General features: G+C 31.2%; 1 protein-coding gene across 5 annotated transcripts; it reads right to left on the bottom strand.

The window, feature by feature from the left end:
* Positions 1–328: 328 nt before the first annotated feature.
* Positions 329–27,552, bottom strand: LOC143225987 (deubiquitinase DESI2). Of its 5 annotated transcripts, none has more exons than XM_076456301.1 (6): positions 27,491–27,552; positions 20,925–21,062; positions 19,897–19,969; positions 10,368–10,461; positions 8,103–8,244; positions 329–6,780 (listed from the first exon to the last, which is right to left on the bottom strand). In XM_076456301.1, exons 2-6 carry the CDS (start codon positions 20,961–20,963, stop codon positions 6,601–6,603), a joined length of 528 nt encoding a protein of 175 aa, XP_076312416.1. In that variant the 5' UTR covers positions 20,964–21,062; positions 27,491–27,552; the 3' UTR covers positions 329–6,600. The 5 variants fall into 5 exon arrangements, with proteins under 5 accessions (XP_076312416.1, XP_076312417.1, XP_076312415.1 ...); XM_076456302.1 differs by having other exon boundaries at positions 27,234–27,503; XM_076456300.1 differs by having other exon boundaries at positions 27,357–27,496.

The following is a 27,552-nucleotide window of genomic DNA, read 5'->3' as shown; positions in this document are numbered from 1 at the left end:
GGTTAATCTTAGTATTCAGACTTCTACAGGCAAAAGGCCAAGTATGTTTAGCCTTTGTAAAATAAGTAACTCATGTCATCAAACTATGCAGAAAAAATTTGTTCATCACTATTTAAGAGAAATATATGTAGCTTCTACGGCCAAACTTTGTGGCTAAAATCAATGTTGGACGTTATTAAGTAAGTTTCTTACTTGAATATGTTGAAATGGAAGTAGATTATTCAGTCTACCTCTGTAACAGCAATACGTAACTCAGTCAGACTTTATAACTAAAATAATTCAATGGTTTACCTATCAAAAGAAACAAATCATAAGGTCACTACATGAATGACATAATGTATCTGGTCACTTTAATCACTTGGCAACATTTACAAAATGAAATGGACAGAGCTTGCTCATTAGAACTTTATGACAGAAATTACACACTTGACAACTTTATCAGTAAGAATGTTTTGACAGAAGTTACGTAAACACACTTTCTGACAAGTGTTAACAGAATACTTCTTTTTCACCTGGTATTGTGATAGAACCTCAAACAACCATAGCCAAGTTTCTTGCATAATTTGTAAAAACAATTTTTAATTTGAGCTTTGGTTTCTTTTTGGCAGAGAAGTATCCAATAATTATGCTAGAAACTTCTTCATATATCTTCTGTAAAATTGGAGGAAATCTTTGTTTTACAAGTTAAAAGTGCAATTTCATAATAAAGCAAAAACTTACTACAGCAACTTTATATAAATAAATGTTATTGTGTTTTGTTTGTGTTCAACGGTAAAGCTATCTACTCATTGTCCACCACAGATATTGAAACCTAGTTTTTAGTGCACAAGTTCTCAAAGCTTACCCACTGAGCCACTAGGAGATAAATTACTATAAAGAAGAGTTGGTAAGATAAATCCAATCAGCCTACTTAGATTGATTCAAAGCAAAACCAAAAATAAATTATGCTTGGAAAACAAATTCTTTGAAGTCCATTGCACTGATGTAGATGTGCAAAGATTAAGACTAATCCAATGGTTAGTTACAATGCATTTCAAAGACGACAAATAAGGTATTACAAATGTTGATAGCAATAATATAATAGTCATCTAGAAAAATATAAAAGGTACAACTTAGTTTGAATTCCAAGCTATGTTTTATAAAGATCAAAATAAATGTATAAAACAAAATACACATGTTCAAAAACAACCAAGAATTTAAAGTTAGTAGAAGTAAATGTTGAAAACTGTTTAGATCTCAACTGTACTGTTCTATATGAACAATAAAGTTGTAAAACAACAGTTATAAAACAAGGATTTTCTGATTGACTAGTTCTACAAAATTATTAACTCACAAGGGGAGAAGAGCTTTATAAAAACTTCATTTGACAAATTCACACATAAAGTAGGAAATAATTACTTTTCACAAGCACCAGAAACACAAACCATAGTCATTTATACACTAACATCATGATTTATCACTTTAGCTGTACATTTTTTGTGCAATTCATTATTTAGTTACTGGTACTAGTACACATTGCATTTCATTACTATTCAGTAACTGGTAGTAGGGCATATTGCATTTCATATTTACTTTGTATCTTGTAGTAGGGCACAGTGGTCTACATTACTATTGAGTAACTTAAAGTAGTTCATACTGCATTTCATTTCTCCTTTGTGACTGGTACTAGTGCACAGTGTATTTCATTACTACTTATAAACTAGTAACTTTAGTTGCATTATAAGTTCACAGATTTACTGCTCACCCATCAAGAGATTTTATTACAACTAAAACAATAAATTATCTATTAACTTGAGTTTCCCAAACTGGTCCATGAAAAGGTTTTGTAATTACAAAAAGAAAGAGCTCACAGCTCCCAAAGTCAAACCAACAATTTGAACCACAAAAATACAGCTATACTAGCAAAAACAGTATAATAATAATTCATTACTATCATAACAGCTGGTAGTTTAATTTGTTTGTTGTTACTACAACAAAGAATATCATTGAATTACACTATGTAACAACTTTAACTTTTTCTTGTTCCTGGGCCAAAAGTGTTACTTCCCAATTGCTTATGCCTAAAGTAAATGGAAAAGACCTATTTTTCTCTTCAAACTTTGCTTTTGTGACTTGGGTAATAAAATTTTCAAATTTACTCATTTTCCAGAACATTCCAGGTAGATTCAGTGCTGAATAGCTATTAGAGAATTTTCTCAAACTTACAAGAATTTTTCAAGAACTTTCTAGAATGTTGTAGAACTTACAAGAATTTTCTAGAATTTTGTGGAATTTACGAGAATTTTCAAGAACCTTTTAGAATTTTCTAAAACTTTCCATAGTAATATATAGGGGCTCACCACTCACCACTTTAATTTAGTTCTAGCTGCCTAGGTGAACACATAGAATAAGTATCCGTCTCTTCCCTTGGCTCATTCGGTGCACCTCAAAGAGAAATACAACAGCATCAAGACTTTGCTAGAAGCCTTGAAGTATGGCTGGGAGATTACTGAAGACTTCAAAATGGTGGCATTCCTTATGGGTCTCCAAGAAGGCTTTATGAAGTTTCCCTTAACAGCAGGGACACTACAACAGGAAGCACTGGTCACAACAGACCGAGTTTTCTGTGGGGAGGCACAGTGTCAAGTGTGAGCCACTAGTGGACCTCCAGAAGTTGTTGTTCCCACCATTGCACATAAAATTGGGTCTTATGAAACAATTTGTCACACCTCTTGATATGGAGTCTGCAGCCTTTAAGACTTCTTTCCTAAACTGTCTGAGGCAAAGATCAAAGCTGGTGTCTTCATTGGACCACAAATAAAAAAGATTCTGGAGTGCACAGAATTCCCCAAGCAGCTTAGTACAAAGGAAAAAAAGTTTGGGGCAGCTTTGTCACAATGGTTTGGGGCTTCTTGGGCAATCACAAGGACAAAAATTATGTGGAACTAGATGATGCTCTGGTGAAGAGCTATGGCAAAATGGGCTGCAGGATGTCTCTGAAAGTCCATATCCTTGACGCTCATCTTGATAAATTCAAGGAGAACATGGGAGCATACTCAAAGGAGCAAGGCAAGAGCTTCGAGATATACTGGACTTTGAATGCCACTACCAAGGAGCATATAACGAAAACATGATGGGAGACTATATTTGGGAGATGATACATGAAAGTGTCTTACATTACAGTTGCAAATCTTGAAAAACTACTCACTTCTAAACATTTTTGTATAAATTTAGTATAAATACATGTAAATCTTGATTCATATGTTGTTTCATTTAGACCTTATGAAAATGTGCAAATTTGACTGTTTTTACATAGAAAATAAGTTAATTTCTAAATTTCATTATCTAGGTCACAAAAGCAAAGTTTGAAGGGAATAATGGCCATTTTCTCTACTTTTACAACATAAGCAATTGAAAAATAACATGTACTATCCAGGAATAAAATGTGTGTTACATAGTGTTATTTACTATCATAGAAGCTGGTTGCCTAACTTGTTTGTTATTATTTCTAAGGATATCCTATAATTCATTACCACCAAAGCAGTCAGTAGCCACAAGTTTTGTTATTACTGTAATTGAAGTTACTAAAACAGAAACTTGCACTCCTTTACTACCATAGCAGTAGTAATTAATATTTTTACCACTGAAATGTCTTGTATATCAAGCAAGGTTTGATATAAGCTGACCATACTATTTTGGTGTGATTCATGATGGCAAAAATGATTTTCTTAATAACCTATTTCATATAAAAAATGTAACAGAAACCTTCCACCTCACAGTACTGAATAAATTAACCAACATTTTGTAAAACCACAGAGCTAGTAACAGTGGTAGATGGAAATGAGAAATTACCAACTGCTGTCAACTGTTACTAAAATATCAGCAACTATAAACAGTTCATGTTCATCAGTGATTAGATTTGATATCAAAGTATACTTAATCAATAGACATTTCAGAACTAAAAAATAAATGCTTCTTAATATTATACTTAATACAAATATTTTTTTAAAAATTACAAATGCCTTAAAGTGACAACAGCCATATCAAGTGAAGAAACAATTTTGAAATGTTAGTAAATTATTCTCTTTGAATTATACTCATTTACAAAAGTCAAAATGTTAATTTATTCACAGAATGTTCTTCAATATGACCTCAAACTTTGTACAGTGCTATTTTTGCTCTTTACCAGATAACTCAGAAAAAAACAAAAGGCTTTATGTCAAGACTGTTATTGTGATTCTATTCAAGCAAACTACCAATAGCCAATATCTTTTTTCCTGATAATTATGCTCAAATAATTCTCCGATACATAAATTACAGTGACCAAATAACAAAATGGTAAAAAATGTTCACTGGGTGTTTACAGAACCTTCTAGATTTATTCCACAAGCATGGTAATTTTATTTTAAACCAAATAAAAAACAGTATCAACAAAATCGTATATTGAACATGTGACCTTAATTTCATTTATATACCCACAATTTTAAGATTTAATAAGTTTTACTTAATGCAAGTTTTATTTTATTTCTTTCAAGTTTGAAAAAATATAAAATTTCATTCAAATTTAGTGTCACAAAAAAGTTTAAAAGGACTTAATGTCTTGAATTATTTTTGACTATATTTTGAGCTTAAATAAAAAAATCACAGTTAAATAAGGAAATGGAAATTATTCACAAACATATCTGCATGATGTAAAAACAGTAATAAAAGAAAAATATAAAGAATGTTCAAGTCAACAGTTGTATAATCACAGTTGAAATGCAAAACAAAATTAGAAAAAATTAAATTTTGTTCTAAACAAAACAATATATATTGAGTTATTTAGTGATGTTTTAATGCAAGCAAGTTAAAAATAATTTAAAATAAGGTATGGAAGTTAAATTCAAAAAGTTGGACATTTTTGTGTGTAAAATTCAAAAAAGTGAGCAATTTCAAAGTCTGGCAAGTCTGATTTTTATCTGCCAAGGATTTGTTGTTGTTAAAAAAATTATAATCCAGTAGATAAATACAGACATCATATAGGATGAAGAACAAACTTTTCAGTGACTTTAAACAAGCAAACTACGTATTAGTCTTTGTTTACATCTAGTATTTCAGTTCTATTTCAGATATCCTGGCACACAAGATAAAACATTGTTTTGAAGTGTATAATATTTTACTTCTTTGAAATATATTTTTGTACACTTGTTTTTCAAACTTCGCATTACAAGTTCTTTTTAATACAACTAGTTTTCAAAAGTAACTGAAATGTTATCAATCTCATCTTTCATTGAAAAAGAGAAAAAGATTTGTAGAAATAGTAATCATTAAAATGAGCATACATTTTGTTCTCAATCTATAGTTTTATCTAAAACTCTGTTGACTGCTTCTCAAATACCTGGGAAGTTATTCTGTATAATAGATGAATCAGCATAAATAACTAAATAATAGAATCAAGTAAACTGCTTTCTAAAGAGTCAAGTTAGTTTTAACCCATATACAGAATAGAAATATGCAACAATCTTTTAATACATTGCAAGACAAATTTATGAAATGTAAAGAAAAAAATAGCAATCAAAATATCTCATGCACAATTGTCAACTATGTTTCAATTAGAAACATCTTTATAATGTCTTAACTTTTCATAAATTGCCAAAATGAAAGTTAATTAAATTCTGTTAAATTGTGATACAAAAAAACTAGTTTCTGTAAACTGGTAAAAGTAGATGGAGCCTGTGACACTTTGTGGCAAAGTATTAAAGTTCTGAACACTGGTAAAATTAAAGCACCAGTTTTTATACAATAAATAAAGATAGAGACAATTAGTTACAGCATGAAATATAAAGTCGGTTAGTGGCATGAAAGACTGTTCAAAAGTATTGTAATGGAAAGATGAAATTAGTTGAGCTAAAGTTAAGAATGAAGTCATTCCATTTGTTTAGATGGTGCCATAAAGAATAATTAGATCATTTTGCTGGTATCATAAATGATAGATTTTCTTAGATTTGTCATAAAAGTAAGTCAATTAGCTGGTGGCACAAAAGATTGATTTAGGTCACTTAGTTGGTGGTGTGAAGATAGATTTTGTTAGATTGTGTCAATAAGAATTTGATTTCTAGTTATTACTAGATTTTACAGTTAAAACAAGACTTTGAAATATATTAAAAGATACATGTAAGATTGAAAACAAGTGTCTAAATAACATTCAATTTAAAATCTAGTGGAAAAGTACAACTACTTTAAACACACTACCACATCACAATACAATTCAAAAAATTTGACAGAGTCCAACTGTAAAATTGTAATTCAGTCCTCATATTTGTCATAGATCATCTTTAAATATGAGATTACAGCTGCCAGAAAAAAATCTCCTTTCTGAAAATCACACAAAAAGAGGTCAAGGAAAATCTTGTGATGGTAAGTGTTAGATAGATAGATTTCTCCACTAACATGTACTGTGCACATGTTTAAAGTTTCAAAGGTGTAAGATCTGTTCTTTTGGTGACACCACACCCCCACCCCTACGGCACATCATCACGTGTCCTCTATAGAGCTTTAGTGTTAATTATCAAGAAAGAAGGACTAGGCACACATGGAGTTTTTACTTTGGCCACTGAAACTATCATAATAACTCTACTATCATCAGAGATGGCCATGTCTGGAAGGGTCTGAAGAGGTTGTTTCCATGCTTTCATGGATGGAGGCTTCAAGTGCTATTGGAGTCAACCACTGACGAGGTAAACATCGTTGGAGAAATGGAACACAAGAACTGAAGTATGCCAATCTATTAACCCATCGTGGAATATCTTGCCCACACAAAACCTGTTAAATAAACAACCTATATAAATAACAGAATTCCTGATACTCCGATCATAAGTGAATCACTAAAATCCACTTTTGAGATGAATTATGATTAAGCTTACAGGTAAGTAGGAGATCTCATAATTTCATACAGTAAAGTATTATGAAACAGTTAAAAACTATAAAGCTTCAATACTCAACTGCTTAAGAAAGTACTAAACTTACTTAATGCAAATTCCAAATCATAATTATGTATGTAAGAAACAAAGGACAGTACTTAAATCAATATTTAAAATAATTTATCTCTATGCACCACATAGACATGTATCTAAATTTCCTGTACATGCCATAAGCTTTGAAGAAACTCCCACCCCTACACATCTGATTATTGTGCTAACCCATGATGTAATTATCATAATGCTGTAGCCCTTCACCACCAGATAGGATGACCATACAACTGTCATGTGTAGTAATCCCCATGAGCATTAGCACATGATTATAGGCTCATTCTTGAAAAGGCAAGTGATTCATTGATTGTTTTAAATTAAGCACAAAGCTATGCAATGGGGTATCCATGCTCTGCCTATTATTTATATAAGTAAGACTATTTTAATTTGTAAAGTGTCATGTTTAATTAGTTGTTAGATGTGAAAGTTTTATTATGGGGTAAAAAGCTGCTAAGTGTCCACCACATCACTTTGGTAAAAGTATAGTTATTGACACATGTAACTAAATAAAATCCACAAGCTTCCAGTTTTAATAACTGGAACACAGTGGAAAAGGAAACACTTTTTAGCTTTTCCAACTAGTCACTGTTCAAGAACCACTGTCCATGTCGTTTTTAACCGACATATTTGTGTGTTGTTGCAACATGTTAGGTGGTAAGACAAGTTTCTTTGGAAAGCATGTAATTCAGTTTCTAGTAGCACGAGTCCACACACATATTGCTGTGCCACTGGGAGGTAAAAAGGCAAAAAAAAATTAACTGAAAGTGAGGAGAAGAATGAGAGGTGGTGCAAAAAAGAAATATTTACCTGAAATCCATTTTCAGGTAACGAAAATGTTAACTTTAGAAACTGTACTTACCTTTCTGTACCACAAAGTTATAATCCCATATTAAACAAGACTGGGATGGGGGGCTGATGTTGATCAATTATAACTATGAGCCCCTTTTAAAGCTGTAACAGAAACAGAAATCTATGATATACAATTTTTACAAGACTGTGAATTGCTTAGTGAAGCAACATCTGGTGGGAGACATTTACTGAGGCAAGAGAACCAGCAAAGTGATTACAGTTTTTGTTCATGATGTTACACTGAAAAACAGCTAAACTGACACTTACTTGAGCTAGAGTACCAGTAAAATGATTACAGTTTTTGTTCATAAGGTGGTAGCGATCTCCTCTAAAATCTTTCCCCATTTCTTCAACAATGTGACGAATGTCACTTTCTGTGAAGTCTGTATAACCAATAAGAAGGGACTGTCTGAAAATATACATTTTATAAATGTGAAATATCGGGTGGTAGCTTTCATGCTGTAACATACCAAGTAAAGTAAGTTTTATTAGTAATTTTCTGTTAAAAACTGTTGATTGAATTTTTTTAGTAAAATCATTAGCAATTTAAACTCTTAGAAAAATCTATTTTAGTAATCTTAATACTCATTTAACCAATGGCTGGCTATAACCCATATCTCCATAGTGTACAATGGGTTTTCACATAATTATTCTGGGCTTATAATGACACCTAGACTCATTTACTAAATATTGCAGTATCTTATATTTCTATGCAAGATAGTATGAATGCAGCATCATTTAGTCAGAAATTAAATATACTAATATATCAGAGTTAATCTGTTGATTTCAGTATAACATACAAATACACAAACCAAGAAAGAAAAAGATCACATTATTGACAAATAAAAATATACATTTACTTTTCTCCCTATGCTTAATTTTTTCAGAACCTCCATATAAAACTTAAAAATTGAAAAACCAAATTTCCAAACCAACATTAAAGATGAACCATTATCATGCATTCTCTAAAACAAAGTTACATCATAAATTTAATGCACGTTGAACTTAATAGGTTATTCTTAAGTGATGTTAGCTTTAAACAAATAACACATTGTAAGACAGTGTACAAATTACAACTACAGCACAATTACATTTATACAATTTCTACAATACAGCAAAGTTAGCAGTATATTTACATCTTTTATATGCTGTCTTATTAAAACAGTTCTAGTACTGGGTACTTGTGATCTGAATGACTACTTATGTGATTCAAGTTAAATAGCAAGATTCAGAGGTACTCTTGGGTTCAGATATGGTCATCCTAAACTTAGAAGCATTGATCAGAGGTATGGCAATTAGTCATTCAGCACCTACTGTCTAGTTTTAAGCATTTTGGTGGGCTAGCTTTGGTGAAATAGGTAAACATAAAGTAATGGAAAATGTGGGCTATTGAATAAGTTCTTAATTGTTTAGTCACTTCAGAATACTTGAATCCATAGATTTAATGAGTTTTATTATATGTTGAATTGTAAACTTAAAGACAAGTAGACACCATGCATTTTACTGCTTTTAGTTTTCAAACAACCAGCATATTAGCTTATATATTGTATTATTTTTAAAGTGTCAAACAACCAGGTGGCAGCATATAAATTATAGTTTCATAACATATAGTGAATCATTTTTACACTATTAAACCACTAGATGTCAGCATGTTACTAATTTTCAAATCTCTAAGTTTTACAAAATACGCATTTTCATACTACCAAGTACTGAATAATTAAAATATTCATTATATGTACTCCATGACTGTTTTCAGCCCAACGGTTGTACCCAAAATTTTATTTCTAAATTTGAAACATAAATACTTAAAATTGAAACTGCAAAAAACACTGAGAACATTTTTGAAGCAAATCTGAATTTTGTTTCATATATTTATTTATATCATAAAATTTACTACATATCAATTATATATTATCATTATGAAATATGCTTGTAACCACTGATCTGAAAACTATGATTCACACACTCATTTTACAGGCAACACATATTCTACAAGTCATGATTCATTGCTTTTCTTTCTTGTACTTATTTAATCTTATTAATAAGCAGTTGTTCCATAAACAGAAGTTTCTACTTCAATATTTAGGTCAATTTCTATATCTCTGTTGTGTGTGAATGAAACAAAAAAATACTTGGATGGCAACAACTATAATGACAAGCCTGATAAATTCATGTACTTGCCAACTCTGTTGAAATGTTGCAACAGTATGTTCCATATATCATTAAAACTAAAAAAAAATAATTACTGTATCTTATTTACAAAATATGCTGTTATACTCCTCTTAAAATAACATATACCTCTTTTGAAATGGGTTCCCTTTAAGCTCTAAACTAAAGCCAGTTGTACTTATAATAAAACATATTAAATGCACATTCTGTTAAATAATGCAGCATATTATGCAACCTTCATTAGTTCCACTGCTTATATCTTTAAAACATTAACATTAATAATGTGCCAGTATCACTGTAGTGATGTACCACAGGTAGAGAACTAAAACTAATGAGAATGAATAATAAGGAAAAATATCTTACTTAAATCTAAAATGCTCTCCTAGGTCATCAGCATCTCTAGGAGCAATTTCAAAAATCCCTGAGAAAGGAAATGGGTGTCCTCCATAGGCATATTCTAGTAAAAATAAAGAAAAATATCATGTCTTAGTAATAATTCCAACTTTTTAACATTACACAAAACTAAGCATAGCCCAGCATTAACATATATATAAAACATGAAACAGAAATACAACATGAATATCCACTCGTGGTCATCCATGTTTTAACAAAACTATTAGAAAAAATGTAACCAAATGTACACTAGTAAAACAAACTTTTGCAGGATTGCATTATAATAAAACAAGCAAATAAATGTATACTAGTAAAAGAATATTCTCAGGATCACATTTTAATAAAACAAAAACACTGTTGGATAGGCAAGACTACTTAGTATAAGCATTATTACTTAGCTTATTTTGTGACTTAATATTTAATGATTGTTTAGTTTTAAAGAAAAGAGTGTCAAAGATGAAATGTTTTAAGTGTTGATTGTAACAACATACATTATATACCTTTGTACAGATCATACATTGTGTTTGCAATTACATTGTCATCTAGACTTTACTAGTACTGTTGATGTCAAGTCACTTGAATCTTCAGTATTTTTCTTATTATTTAAGCATGTAGTGTTACATTAGTGTCACTCACTCAGTTTAAAAAAGTTTGAGAGCTCAGTCAACAAGGTTTAAAGTACAAGTAGAGAAAAGTCAGGTGAGAGATAATCAGACAGAAATAAACTGAGTGATTGGAAGTTTAAGCACAAGAAGCAATATGTTAAAGTGAGTTTCAGTTTGACAGAGATAAGAGAATAATTTGTCTTGTTGAAGGGTTTCCTGAGTAATTAAACTCATTTGTGTAGACTTTAACATAAAGGAGACAATTATTTAAGGTTCAGAATACAACTGTGGTAACCTGTGGGGTAACATAAATGAAATATTTACTGATACTATTGTGATAAGAGTAAAGAAATATAACTTTTCAATTGGATTCTAAAGTAACTGAGTAGATCAAAGTATGAGATACAGTGATGTAGCTAGTTGATTGTTCAGCTTGGGTTGTAGGTTATGAACCAAAGTACTTTTTTTTAGTGTCCATACGTCCTTTGCTGAGTATTATTTTGAAGTATTCACTGTTGTTGTTTTTTTACATATTGTTCTTGCATAGGTAATTGTAAATTCCAGAGTTACTGAAAAAGTTGTACACATGCTCCATTATTCTGGTAGCTAAGGTTTGAGTCATTGATTCAATATAGACTTTGCTGAGGCAAGGATACAAATATTTGTATACGAACAGCAATTTTTTTTTAGATATTTTGCCTTTAAACATGAAAAATATTTATATACCTTTGTTCAGTTTGAAGATAACTCTTAGACTGACTTAGAGATAAGTTGGTTATAGAATGTTTTTGATTTGATTTTTTAGTTTGATGCCACAGGAATGAGTGTCAAGGTGATAGAACATTCAGAAATGTTGGGGTAAGAAATTCTGGGGTTATGTACCTTAATGATATATCAAAAATACTTTTGCTGATGAGTGCTAGAGGGAAGACATTTTTAATCATATTTTTGAATAATTTTAAGTTTATCATGAAATTAATCATAAAAGGAGGTAAATTTACATGCTCTATGAACCAAAATACTTATTCAAATAGTACAGGCCAGAAAATGTTGGTTTGTGGTAGTTCTTAGTATTGAACTTGTTGTTCTGGTTGATGACTTCTAGACCTAAAAATGTCAGCTTAAAATCTATTTGTTCTTCAACCATGAACTTGATATTCTTGTGTTTTGTATTTACATAATCTTGAAACTTTTTGACAACTTTATTGAATACAATAAGTGCCATCAGTATATCTCTTACAAACTAAAGGCTTAAATTCAGACAGACATGACTGTAACCACTTGGTTTCATGATAAGAAAAGAACAAATTAGCTAGTATGGAAACAAGTAATGAGCCCATGGTTACATCCTCAATTCGATCACGTGTCTTATCATTTTAAAAAATGAGTTTCTTTGTTTGCAATTTCAAGTAGTTTCAGAAATTGATTTTTAGTTAAGCCACTGAATTTAATATTACAAGGAAATATTAAATCAGTATTCAATATCATTACTTCATCAAGCAGAACATTAGGGTATAAAGACATAATATCAAAACTTGTTGTGTGTGTATAGGTGAATCAAATAATTCCATGGGCCTGACAACCATCTAAACTAAACAACTAGATACATTACTGCATTTTAAACTATGATCAACTCCTTATGTAAGATGAGGAAAAAAAGTTAAAACTTCATACAACAAAGAAGTGTTGATATCTAATAAAATGGGGAAAAAAAATAACTGAATAAGCCTGTGTTAACTTTCGATAAAAAAGGATAATTATTTGATTTTACATAAAACTGTGATGTTTTATATAGTGCAAAGAAATTTGTACATAATTTGATTTGTTATGAATATATTACTTCAAAACAAGTGGATTGTGGGCTTTCCAATTATTGTTTGAATTCATTGCCAACTAGCCACAAACACCCACCGTAAAAAATCTCATTCCACTAACATATACATAAAATTCTGACATACACTAGTAAAACAATCTTTCATGCAAATACATTCTAGCAGAATAAGAGATTATATGCAAACTAGTAAAACTATCTTTTACAGAATCACATTCTAACAAAAGCTAACATTTTACTAACCTGAAAATGTATTTTTGATAGACACCTCTCTTCACACAACAGTTATTCCTCACACAATTGCCTTTGAGATTTTGTGCATACTATTAACCTTGAGCTATCACCCACCTAAGACACATTTTAACATGAACTACACTAGTGCAATGTAATCATCATGTGACAATAGTCTTCTGTCAATAGAAAATGACAAATCATCCATGCACAGTAGAACCCCATAAATAAGCATTTGCACTTAAAATTAATGTCATCCTTACATGAGGCAAGAATAATGTGCACCAAAAGGATGAAAAGGCATGCAGAGAAGTATGCATTTATGGGAAAGTACATGATGTGTGACATCCTATAGTTAGGGCTTACTGGGGAGTAAAGGGAGCAAGACTCATGGGAGACCTCATTTCTCTCATGTATGGTATATAATCTTTACCTAGATGGAAGCATGAAGGAGAAAGGCAAAGCTAATGTGTTGAAGGTCCCTTCCTGTTTCAGGAAAACAATGTGTTTGTCTATCCATCTAGCCAAACCGATTGCAAAATTGGCATATTATTCAAGAGGTAACAGGCACTACACTCACATGGACATTGCTGCTACTTCCCACTGCACTGTACTGCTCATTCAGACTCTCTCTGAAGGGGTATCATAACAAATGATAAACTATCCAAATTGACTGTCTCAACTGTTAGGAACTGGTAAGTGGCAAGAATATTCCATACTAAACTCAACAGTCAGGGAAGAAGGAATCTGCATTGAGGAGATATCAAAAAGGTATTCAGGCCCAATCGAATCTAACTACCACAAGGGTGACAGTTAGGTTGAGAGAGAGAGAGAGTTAATACAGAGATGATACAATGAGGAAATGGCCAAATGGAGAAAGTGCTATAAATAACTGCAAAAGCTAATCTGAAAAGCCAACAATGAGTGAAACAAGAAAGTACACACACACTCCTCTATGATGGCTTTTCCCACATAGGGACATAGAATGTACAGTAGGGAAAGGACAAGGAAAGATATATAGATACGTAACTGCCACTGTAATGATCTTGTGGAAAACCTCATCTCAATAGTGGATACATTTAGAGCCAAGTCAGATAGGAGTAATACTTTCTATTATCCCTAATTCAATGTGGATTTTTGGAAACAAGTATACCATATGAAATAACACCTGCCACTTAGTGGAATCCAATAAGTGAACTATATAAGAGTTAGAACAAGTAAAGAAGTAACAAGCAATCATTCATCAAAGAGGATGAGTAGATTGGAGAATGGTGACTAAAGACAGATGATATCCTGAGGGAGAAGAAAGTGCCAAACGGTGGACATAACAGAAAGCAAAGGTGTTAAATGTAGGGTACATTCAAGCCTGGAGAATCTCCTTCAAGAATTCTTGAGAGTGTGAGGCTTGAGATTGAGTCAAATTGTAATTTCAAGTGATGAAGCATTAAACAGTCCATAAGAATTTTCATTCAGGGAGAAATGTATGATCCAGATGAGTTCACAAATCCATCCAATGTGAACAGAGGATAAGAAATCCCTGTAATGAAAGAGGTCCCTTGGCAAGAATGTATGATTATGGGAACTCCAAAATGTAGCTGTATGTGCCAGGTAATAACTGACCACTCAAACTGCACATAAAAGATGATCAGGATAAGTTTGATCAGAAAAGAATGAGACTGATGAAAGTGAAATGGGAGAGGGGAAACATTTTCCCTGACAAAATGGCTTAAGTTTAAGAAATAGTCAAGGAGGCATATATTGCATAAAAATCAGATCTCCAATGGCCACAAGCAAGACAGAGAAGGAAACAGTTTTTGATACAGAGATGATATAATGAGCAAATGGCAAATGTTTAATTGGGACCTAAGAAGGAGCGTGCAGAATTAGAAGGTAGTTGTCACCACCATTGGAGAATTCACCGTTTTGAAAAAAACATTATCCAGGTGAATATTTTATTTTTTTAGGCAGTAATTTCAAGAATGTGTACAATGAAATAAAATAAAGATAACACTAGGATAAAAAGTAGTACAAAACTCACTATATTAAATTTCATGAAGTACATCCATTCATGATAGTACTGAGGAAAAGAATAACATTAATTTCAAGTGAAAATACTTATGGGGATCTACTGATCATGAATGATGTGGTTCCCTCCTTTTATTGGAGAGCTACTGTCACATGATAACATTGTACATCTCAGATGAGAGATAGTTCAAAGATAGTGGCATACACAATATGTCAAAGGTTAGTGTGCAAAAAAAGCTATATATGTGAAGAAAGATAAAAATATTGCTTTAGAACATGCAAATAAATGTACACTAGAAAAGAATCTTCTCAGGATCACATTCCAAGAAAACAATAAAATAAATGTACACTAGTAAAATAATCTTTTCCACAGTCACATTCCAAGAAAACAGGCAAATAAATGTGAACTAGTGAAATAAGCCTTTAATAATTTTCTCTTCAGTAATAAAAAACAAACAAAAATCCTTCTATGAACAACAGCTGCAACATTTTCTGGCAGGTCAGTATTAATCTAAATGTATGACAAAGAATAAGGAATTATAAAAATGATCAGAAATTTCAAAAACTTTCTTTTCCTAAATTTTACAAAAATATACACAGGTTACACAAACTAAGATAATAATGACAAGTCTTACAAATACCTTTTTCCTTATTACTGATTTGTTTGTTGTTTGTTTAGTAATGAACATTGGTTTACTTATTCTTAGATCTTTAATTAATAAAGACTACTATGCTATTCATTACATCCATTACTGTGTAATAATATCTACAAAGTCTATTACAGTTTATGATATGCATGACAATATTTTTATTCCAATAGCAACTCTTTCTGGACCAGAGATCTTTGAATTTTTACTTATCACAATGGAAATACTTAATAAAATTGCACAAAACTTAGTGCAAACTTACAAACAAGTATTCTGTTTCAGATTTTTAAAAAAATCTTAGAATTTCTATAAAATTGTAAAATTTCCCAAATTTTGTTTTGAAACACTGGTGTAAGAAAACATTACAAATACTTCTGTTTTAGAATTACAATTTTTCTACTGTTAATAAATTTCCATTTTGAATATATTCTCTTAGATTTAACTTGACTAAAATTAACTGTTTCTTGAGCTACTATATTTTGCTGGTTCCAGAAGTAACCACTTCTATTTGTAAGGAATATGGCAAAACCAACAAAGGTTTATCAGTGATTAAGGACTTTGCCTCTCAACAGGTATCACACCATTACCTTGACAGGCTATATAACAATAATTTTGCAAATAATGTTCTTGTTGAAAATCAATTTATATTTAGTAAACATAGTTTCTTTATATGAATTGTTTGAATATAATAAACTTAAGAATAATATTCAATAAATAAATGTTTGAGTCATATGAACATTTTTCCATAGTTAAACTTAAGCTTTAAAACCTGATATCCTATCCTAGAAAGGTCTTCTAAACTTATTAAATTACTTTGTTCACCTCTACAAGAATTCAAGTTACTTTCCCAAGAATTTATAAATTTCTACTCAAACAAAGCATGAAGATCATTCTTATCACAAAATAAAAGAGAAGGTGCCTAATTAGAGTGAAGACAAAGAATAGATTATGGAGAAAAATGACAAAGAAGGAAATGCCAACTGAATTGAAAACCAAATCCAAAGGGCAGAAGAGGAGGGTAAAAGTCACAAACTGAAAAGTAGTGCCAGGGAAGGTAACAGCAGAAAAAGGAACTAATGTAAAGAAATCTTAAAGGCAGTGAAGCAACCCAGAGCAGGTACAAAACACAAAAGGCAAACCAATTCTGATAGATATTAAAGGTGGGACATGGAAGGACACTAAAAAGACAAAAAAGAATACACCCCATGAGCCATGAAAGTGGAGAGTAGAAAAATCAATCAAGAAGAAAAAAAAAAGACAGATCAAGCTGAAACTGTGTTGACCAGGAAGAAATATTTAGACCTGACACAGCATGGCAAGAATCACAGAACTCACCAATGGAAGACTAAGAATGGAATGAGAAAAGAAAGGTATGAACAAGCACCAATTCTGTCTGAACATAATACCATCCCAGGCACATGCATTTGGAACTAAAAACAAAGACATACAAATTTGAAAAGCTCAAAGGACAACCCCATGGTGAACAAATACATGACAGTGCAATGAGGGAAGAAAAATAGGAAAGCTGCCCATGGGCATCCTCAGTTCTGGAGAAAATGCTCACCATAGTGTGATAAAAAACAGTACAAAAAACAAGGGAAAGAATCAAGAAGTGATTGAGGTGGGATAGGTAAACTGTAGAACATCAAACTGCACTGAAAATGCACAGCTAATGGAAGAACCTTTATTTGTAAGGCAGGTAAATGACAGGAAGATGCCACACATGGAACACGAATACAGAATGCAATGACCAGTGAGATAATGAACAACCAAACAAAATCAAATATAGCAATACAGATACTCTTCATAATGCTGAAGTCAAAAGAATAACATCAGGGAAAAAAAAAGAGCTGTCTGTAAGTCTCAATAAGAAATAGATGAAAAATAAACTTGTTACAAGACAGTATTCCACTTTCCACCCCTAAAAGATCCTAAAACAAAGAAGCCAACTTAACAGGAAAAGAGCCAAAGATGGCAACTACCCCAATATGGAGGTAAGGAGAATGAAAATATCTTACAAACATCTGCAAGAAATAAATGTAACACCTCAGGAAGGAGACATATGATGGCCAATATAAATAAGAAAGGCAATAGAGAAAAATGAAATCTGGAAAATTTGGCTAGGGATAAAGGGGAAGGGTTAACAGATTCTGCCTCCATCCAGGCAACAATCTGAAGTACACAGAAAAAAACAAAAAAAAATTGTTTTCACAATAAACTAAAAAAAAATGGACAAAAACCAACGTAGAGCAAGGCATGCCAGCATTAACCAAAATGTCTGGAAAAGGAAGGGAACAGAAACAGTGAAATATGTACAAAAGAGTTGAGATAGGTCTAGCAGACTTCACAGTAGTAGAGACTTGGGAATGCCTTTTTATAATAAGGTGAAGGAAAATTGTAAAATTAGACATCATCCCAAATGAATTTGACAGTTAAAGAAAAAAAGGCAAGCAATAGTGGGAGAAGATTGAACAGACTCTGGACCCAAGGTCCTCAAAAACAAAATTGTAAGAATTATAAAATATGATTAATTACAAAAATTATATTGTCATTATATTGTCAAATTAAGTGTATATTAACAATAAAAATTTTAGAAAAAGGGATATACTGAAGAAACAATATATTTAAGTTAATGGATGATTTACCAGCAAGATGAATGACAGATAAGCCTAAATTTACAAAAACAGATGTTGAGCCTAAAATAATGTTTTGGTAAAAAAAAAATCACTAAACATTAATTTATAAAAAACCCTAACCTTAGAAGGTACAAATCTAACTAAATGTATATTATTGAAACTAACTAAAAATAATAATATTAATATCAAAATATTCAAAAAGCAAAAACAATCTATCCAAAGTTAGAAGACCCAAATGTTTGAGGCCTGACAAACATCAACTTATATAATGATCAACCTACTAATGTATTAAAGCTGACAATCCCTCAATTAAGTATTGGCACCTTAAACCTAAGTAATTGTGCTGAAAGTAAATGATAACATTTCCGAAGTAAAAACAAACTCTGTTGAACAAATATTTCTACCTTAACGAAATTAAAAACAACACTGTAAGACAGCACAAACAAAAACCATCTTGATAACAGGACTGCCAAATGAGAAGTGATAGTTCAGTAGGATCAAAAAGAAGTCATTACATCAGGAGGGTATATCACACTCCTTTTGATGAAGGGTTATCACATGATGATTAACATGCAAGGTACAGTTAAACCACATTGAGGTTAGGATATAAGGAAGCACAAGGTTTGTGGCATGCAAAAAAATTGCACATAGAGAGCCACACTCAACTGGAATAGCTGCTTACATAAGCGGAGGTAATGAACAATATCAAAGAGAATTTTGCACGAAACTAACATTTGCTATGATAAGCAGTGAAATTTAAAGTATATATTATATAAAAATAAAGTAAAAATAAGGTTACTTTATGTAATTATAACATGATTTGTTTCTCAAATAACCTTAGCTGTTCCAAGTAGCAGAAACTTTACACCTATTCAGGTATAAAAGCAAAAATTTTAACAACCTACTCAAAAATTCTTCAAGACAAATACTTTGTGAAAACGCAAAATTAAAATGAAAAACATTGTTTTATTTGCTGCTTTTAGGTATTTACTTAGTTAATACTGTGAAAAATTAGTATTATATACACTGCCAAAAATTATGGTTTGATCCAAGTCCTAGCACAATTGTTGATAAAACAAAGAGTACAAGATCCTTTCAATACCTTTTTGTGATATTTTTATATGCTTCCTTGAGATTTACTGAAATATTATTTTGTTTTGTATAAATATACAGCTGTATCTGTGTTATAAATTGTAATATAGAATATCATAAGTCTTGGCCTCTCTCGTACACAGTAACATCAACTATGTTATAGATTATAAAGAGTATTAGTTTAAAAAATGTTCTTTACTTTACAATGTCAGTTTGTAAAACATTAAAAAAACTTAATCCAAAATTAAGTCATACTTACAAGTATATTACATTCATGATAAGCTTTCAAAATTCATGCAGTGTAGACTGACAGCACAAAAATGTATCAAACCTTACCATTTTTCATTATTCTTGAAAATAATTGTGTAACAAATCAGCAGTGAAGCAGTAAAGGTTTCTGAATTTCACAAAATAAGAGATCTTTCAACTTACCAACACCATAAATTTCAATTCCTGAATGGAACACCCCAAGGCCCAGTGGGGAGACGTATTCATTTATCCAATACTACAAAACAATCAAACAAAATAGGCTTTATTGCAAGGAAGAAAAAGAAAAGAAAATGTACGGATATTTTTAATAAATGTGCAAGTTTATTTTTGATCAACCATGGTAAAATTTATACACATGTATTTTAATCAGTACATATAAACCTTAATGGTGATTCAAAACAGTGAAATGTATTTATGCTAACTTATAATTTTCTTGTTAATCCAAAGTAGCAAAATGTAATTACAAGGATTTTACCATTAAATATGCCAGCTGTGCTACACAGTTTTTTCTTACTAGTACTTAAATGTGTCACTGTTATGAAATAATGTCTATTTTGTGAGATGATCTTGAATAACTTAAAACACTTTTTATGAAAAAAATATATAAAGTATGAAGCTCTTACTAATTTTGATAATACAAAATAATTCACATCAACAAATTCCATCACTGGTTTACAGGCAGTTAACAGTAGTCTTAATATAAGCAGTTGAGACTTTTAAAAACTCAACTTTCTACTAAATATATATTTATTTCAGATATGAGGCATGAAAATAGAGGGTAATTTTGATAGCTAATGCATCTGTATAGCTAGTAAGTTACTTCTTTGCAACTATTTCACCAACTATAATGTATTCTATTGATTCTACTCTACAGTTATTAGTCTAATTTTTTTGTATTATATATGAAATATGTTGTTAACATGGTAGAAAAAACATATACAAACACATGTATACAGTACTCATACAAGATTTAAACTACACTGATAAAAGTATACTGATAACTTAAATATACATTCAAGTAACATAATTTACTGTAAAAAAAAGTTAAAGTTGATTTAATCAACTGTTACACATGAAATTGTAGTATATTCTACTTGAATGTAGAAACATTTTTTGTGCATAGTCAAATAATTTTATTTAATATCTACTTGATTAACAAGAAATCAAATGAAACATTGAGCATTACTTACCATATCATAAACATTCAAAATAACCGGTTCTCTAGCCATTCTGACGTGAAGTGGAAGACAGACTTTTGTGAAATTCAAAAAAGCTGACTAGTTATGTTATAATGAAGCTATAGTTGTCAGAAAAGTAAGGAGTCTTGCCTGAAAAGATACAAGCAGCTTGTAACTTATGATTTAAACATCATAAAAACCAGTGCTACATGGTAGATAAGTTCCAAAAAAGCCAATGCTTCTAATTCTTCAGATACCAATAAGCAACATAACTCAGGATAGAGAGTAAACCAATACCTCCATTTATAAAGGTATAATAAAATCAATGAACATTTAAACTACCCTAAATTTCCTCAAGGTAATAAATATGTCATGCTTACCATGCATGGTAATCATAAGTTTATAGTAAACAGTCTGTATTTTGTTACCTTGAGTATGAAGCCTGCAAACACAAGTTAGCTATAGAAACCTAATAATTAAACATCCATTTTTCAATGTTATAAAACAGCACTTGAAACTCATATAAAATATCATAAAACAGGTTATGTCATTCAATATCTATTCTGATATTTCCATATTTTACTTATTTATGACAATGTTCATAAATAAGTTTCTTTGTTAGCAATATTTCTAAATTTACGTTATATTAGGATGCTGGAAAGTTACTACTTAACAGTTAACACACACAACACCTGATTTTTAAGAATTTCCACAGCTCTCTCTCACTACTGACTTTATTGAAACAAATTTTAACTGGTTATACATTTTTAAATTAACTGATCAAGAACTAATTTTTTTTCTTTTACATTTACAAGTTTATTCAGTATGAAATGGATACTGGTTGTAATGACTATTTGGTTAATTACTTATTTAACACCTAGCCTTTTTGGACATTTTGCTACATACATATAATTGGAAGCTAAAAACCCCAAATTTTCATAAGAAACTGAGCTAGATTATTAACAAATCAATTACCTATGAGCATCAATTAGCCATTAAAATAATCAAAATTAGTGTTAGGAATCATTAATATCTTCAATTATTCTAAGTATCTGATCTAATTAATTAGATTTATCATCATGTATTCTGTTCTTAGGTAGGTCCAAAGTAAATTCTTCCCTCCATTTAGCTCCATCCACAAATTCTTCCCTGTTTGTACATCTGGCATCATTAACCATCACTTTCTCCTTGATCTTCTCCCAAGAAATATTCCTTCAATCACCTCCTTCATCAAGCCATTCCCCTCTTGACACGAACTCAATCAAGTTTCTTCTCCATGACTGAAACAAATCCACGTTCTTCTGTCACCTGATACAAAACCTCGTCTTCCTTCAATCTAACTTATTTTCATGACTCTTTGCCAAAAATATAGTTCAAAATTTTCCAGTCTCTGTAGGTCTACCTAAAGTAATGCCCCTGTCTTACATGTACATATTTGAGACATTTACTCTGTTCTTTAGTTTCCCTTCAGGGTTTAATTAGTAGCTCCTTTTTCTTTCAAAAGGTTTCTCTGGTCCTTCCAATTTAGATTTCTTTAGAACACTAACCATCTGAAGTGATATAGTTAACTATGCAGTGACATTCCTTTACTCCTTTCAACTTTTAACTCTGACAGTAATGTTCAGTTTTTTACCTTCTTTCTTTGATCCCCTCATCTCTTTTGTTTTTTTCCATATTTATTTTCACTTGCTGCTTCATTTTGCAAGTACTGTCTAGTCATGTATAAATCTACAAGATTTCACTATATGTTATATGATCATTATTCCTTCAGCCACATTTTCTCAAGCATCTTTTATAACTGCCTCTACAGAGTTACTGAAAAGTGTTGATAATAATATACACCCCTGCATTACACCTCTTCTAACTATTGCAAAACTAATTCACCATCAGCTATTCTCCCAGATGCTATCTGACCTATGTGCATAGTCATAATCAGCCTTCTATCTTTCCAGTCCATTCTGAAGACATTGAACAAAGCACTCCAATTTACTCTATCAAATGCTTTCTCAAAATCAATGAAACAGATAAATACAACATGCTGGTTACATTTTAAACTTCTTCCACAGATTGTTCTCATTCCTCCAATTGTTTCTCTTGTTTCAAATACTTTCTGAAACTCCAACTGATCCCTTGTAACATAGATCTATGCTTTGAATTCAATTTTTGACTAAATAACTTGTATCATGATTTTCTACATGTGTGGTATCAGATGAATGGTCAGAAAATCTGAGTGATAAAATGGATTTGGTTTCTTTGGGATTGGTATTACTACTAATTCCATAACATTGTCTTGTTTCAGAGTTTGGTTAAATCATGTTTCTTCTCCAAAAAGTTTTATCATTTCTGAAAGGATTCCACTGATTCCTTCTACATTCCATGGCTTCATGCTTTTGACTGCTGTAACAATTTCACTTTTAAAAATATTAACTCATCTTCTTTTTCCATACTTTTCTCTTCAAGTTTCAATTAAATCTGGCTTTCCTTCCTTCTCATACACTTTTTCAACATATTCTTTCCACTTTGACATACCCTGTTTCCTCTACTTGCATGATACCAATTGCTTCTTTATGTCATTTTCTTGTGATTTATTTCACTTCCTTGTACAGTAAGTCTGATTTGCCTTGGCTGTTCCATTACTCTAATTCTTGGCTTCCCTCCTCTTTATCAATTTCTCTTCTAATTTCATTATTCTTTTTCTGTTATTTTTCTCCCTCTTGATGACATTCTTCCCTTTTCTTCTCTCCTCCATTTTTTATCACTCCCTCTGTTATTCAAGGTTTCTTTCATCTTTTTCCTTCTCTCTTCCAATATTATTTTCTGTGCTTAGGAGTATTCTGTTCTTTATAGTATTCCTATGTTTCTATACACTCAAGTTCTTCACATTGCCAACGTATTTTTGTTGAATCATCGTTTCTTCAGTCTGCTCCTTGAATGTTATTTCTTTCTGTCCTTTCAGTAAATCAATATTACACCACTTTCTACTCTTGAATGTTATTTCTTTCTGTCCTTTCAGTAAATCAATATTACACCACTTTCTACTCTTGAATGTTATTTCTTTCTGTCCTTTCAGTAAATCAATATTACACCACTTTCTACTCTTGAATGTTATTTCTTTCTGTCCTTTCAGTAAATCAATATTACACCACTTTCTACTCTTGAATGTTATTTCTTTCTGTCCTTTCAGTAAATCAATATTACACCACTTTCTACTCTTGCTTAAGCTTATTATCTTCAGTTTCAGCTTTTCTTTTAAGTTAATACCACTAAATTACAATCAAAGTTTGCACCTGCTTCTGGGTAGCTGTAAGAATTTAGCAAACAGTTTTGGCATCACTCTGACTATAATCGATCTGGAGTCATCTGGTTTCTTTCAAATATATCATCTCCTTTTTTTCATGCCAAGATTGAGTTTGCAATGCAGAGTTTTCTCAGTCTTTAGAATCCAACCATTTTCTATCTCTTTCATTTCTAATTCCCAAATCATAGCCACCAATCTCTTTAATGTCTCTTCCTGCTCCTACAGCTGCATACCAATCACACATTATGACCACATAATTACTTCCATTTTCTGAATCAATCTTTAATTCCATCTGTTCATAAATTGCATCTATTACCTCTTCCAACACGTCAGATGCTGGCATTGTCTAACCACCATTTCTAATGGCTGGGCTTTCAATTTGTGAAATAATAGTCTCTTACTTCTACTGTCTTGATAACACACTTTGCCATCTTTTCATCAAGTATTATTACCATTTCTCTTTGACTCATTTGTCTTATAGCGTAAATAGCTCTTGCCCAATCACTGTTGAAAATGTCACTCATCCACTGTAATTCACAGGGTCCCAAAATAATCAACATGCAGCATCTTTCTTCATGTTTTCTTATATTCCATGTTCCAGTTTCAATTATAGTTCTTTTTTCTTTGCTCCTTTAAACATTTTGCCTGTTAGCAACCTTGTAAGCTTTATTCCTTTCCCTGCCAGATACAGCTCACCCCCATGATCAAACTGCAAAGCTTTAATTACCTTGTTTCTTTATTCTTGATACATACCGTTTTAGTGAGTATTTCAGTTGATTATCCCTTGCCTTCTCTAAAATTTGCAGTTTAAATCATATTAAAATATTGCTTGTATTTTTTCATTATCTTCAATTAATTCAAGGTTTTCAGCTTAATACATTAATGTTGTTACTCATCAAAATCAATGGTTTTAATTATAACTTCTTTAATTATTCCAGTTATTTAAGTCACATCAAGAGGATCATTTAACTGAATATAACTGATTAAGGAAACTGACAATAACTGATCAGCAAATTCCATTAACTGTCCAGCTTTAATAGAAACAATATAAAGTAAAATCTACTACAGATAAGCAGGTGTAGAATTCATACCCAAGGCCACATATTTCACCATTATATACAAATAGTTTGTCTTTAGGTAAGTGCTTTTTCTTTCTTTTTCACATTTGTTATACTGCTAGAAAAACACAGGGTAGGCAAAGAACCATACAAAATTCTAAACTGTGGATATCTGGCACATACACATTTAAATACGCACACCCCTAAACCTAAAACCAAAACTACATTCAGAAATATACATACCCCTCAGTAACACAGTTATTATATTGTGTTTTTTTTTTTTTTTTTTTTTATAAAAGTGGGGACTCTCTAAAAGTTGATTGCATTTCTAAGACAAACATATCACTTAATCATGATAAAAAAATGTATTTCATATACATATATCCAATTTTAGTTCCTGGCAGCATAATACAAACCATGATATTTTACCAGTCCAAGCATGAGGTATTCTGTATGCTGCACTATAATATCTTAATGAATAAACATTAAAAATAACACAATACATCAGTAAGTACATAGAGCACAGATACAAGATGCAGTATATCACTCCCCTGACAAAACTGAGCTGCTAATGGCATTGTATTAATTGTGCTGACTGTTAAGTATAAGCAAAGTCATAAACATTACATTCTATTTTTTGTCAGAGAGAACAAAGATGGACCAGTAGATAATTCTAGCATTTTATCTCTTTGATAAGAAATTTTTCAAACATTCCACATTGCCAATTAAAATCATAGCTTCTAGTCAATGAAGCTTATTCATTATCACTGTTAGTTTGTTTACTATTTATTATGTCTATTACTGTATTTCATATTTCATGTTATATCTCCAATTTATTAAGCTGGGTAGAATTTAAAAAAAAAATTCAGAAAAATTACAAGCTATTTCAAATGGTCAAACTGATGAAAAAACTATCAGTATATCTACTGGCCAACTGCTGTGAAAACACATCTTTAATTTAATTTCAACAGCAATAACTAAAGACTTAAAATTATTCATAAGTGATACAAATTATTAATATCATTTCTTAGTTACAGGTGTAAATAATTATTCAGGTAGTTATGTTTGTTGTAAGTTGATTTGCTACCAACTGACTTGGCATCATCTGTCAAAGGTTAGCACACTTTAACTGTCACCTTTCAGTGAAGAAAAGTATTAAGAACCAACCTCTGTTTGTACATACTTATCACTAAGTAAGATGGCAGCTTCCAAGATATCTGGTTAACACTGGCTCATCAGGTTATCAGAAAATTTCTGAAAGTCATTGAATATAATGTTGTTCTGAATGAATTTTTCAATCAAACAAAATCTTAGCTTTAAAAAAAATGTATTTTCCCTCTAACAAATGGTCTAATTTTTGAACAATAAGAGGATTAAAAACTGGAAACCATTTTGTGCTCAAACAGATTTTATCATAGTACAAAAATAGAAACTACCATTACACTATTAATACATAATGCTCATTCCTAAAGAATTCTATGGGTTGTCCTGAACTTTGAATTTGATAATGAGAAACTTTGAATATCAAACCTTGTAAGTTTTAATCTTTAAAATAACACTAGCATGCAAAAATAGCTTGGATCCTTTCATTTTTAAAGTAAGAAGCATAATTCATTTTCTTTTTAACTTGGACGATAATGATAATTGACATATTACACCAGCCTTCTATTAGTGGTAAAGTATGTACATTTCCTTATTGATAAGAAAAATTACCTTATTTTCTGATTAACTATAACATTAATCAAAATTATCTATGACCTATCAATTATTCATGTCCAGCGACGCATTGTAATGCCAGAAGTGCAGTGCTTAGGGTTTCAAAGATGCTAGTACTACACTACAAACAGTACAATATGTAATAGTTCTGTCACTGTACTGCGAAATATGAAGTAAGAAATGGGCTTCATCTAATAGATTAGGCAAGATCAAAACATTATTACAACACTATCATTAACATTAGGGTACCAGAATTGTAGTAGAGTTACTGTGGTCTCAATCTCTTCTTAATTCTCGGAATATCTGTGACACACAGTCATCGTTGGAATCGAAATAACGACAACTAAGATTAGTTTTACAACAGAGACTTACAAAATGAATTTCCTTTGTATAGCAACAAACTCGAATTCTTCCTCACACAATGCAAAGTTAACTATTGCAGTAGGCCCTTATTTATAAAATTTTTTATTGATCCCGAGATAAAAATAACAGCATTTATAACTTACTCCAATTTCGTTTAGGGCTACCGTCAGCTCAAATAATGCTAGTGGCACCTATCAAGCATAGC

Source organism: Tachypleus tridentatus, chromosome 9 (assembly GCF_004210375.1).
Source record: "Tachypleus tridentatus isolate NWPU-2018 chromosome 9, ASM421037v1, whole genome shotgun sequence".
In the NCBI taxonomy this organism is placed as follows: Eukaryota; Metazoa; Arthropoda; class Merostomata; order Xiphosura; family Limulidae; genus Tachypleus; species Tachypleus tridentatus.
This window is presented reverse-complemented; position numbering and strand designations above follow the sequence as displayed.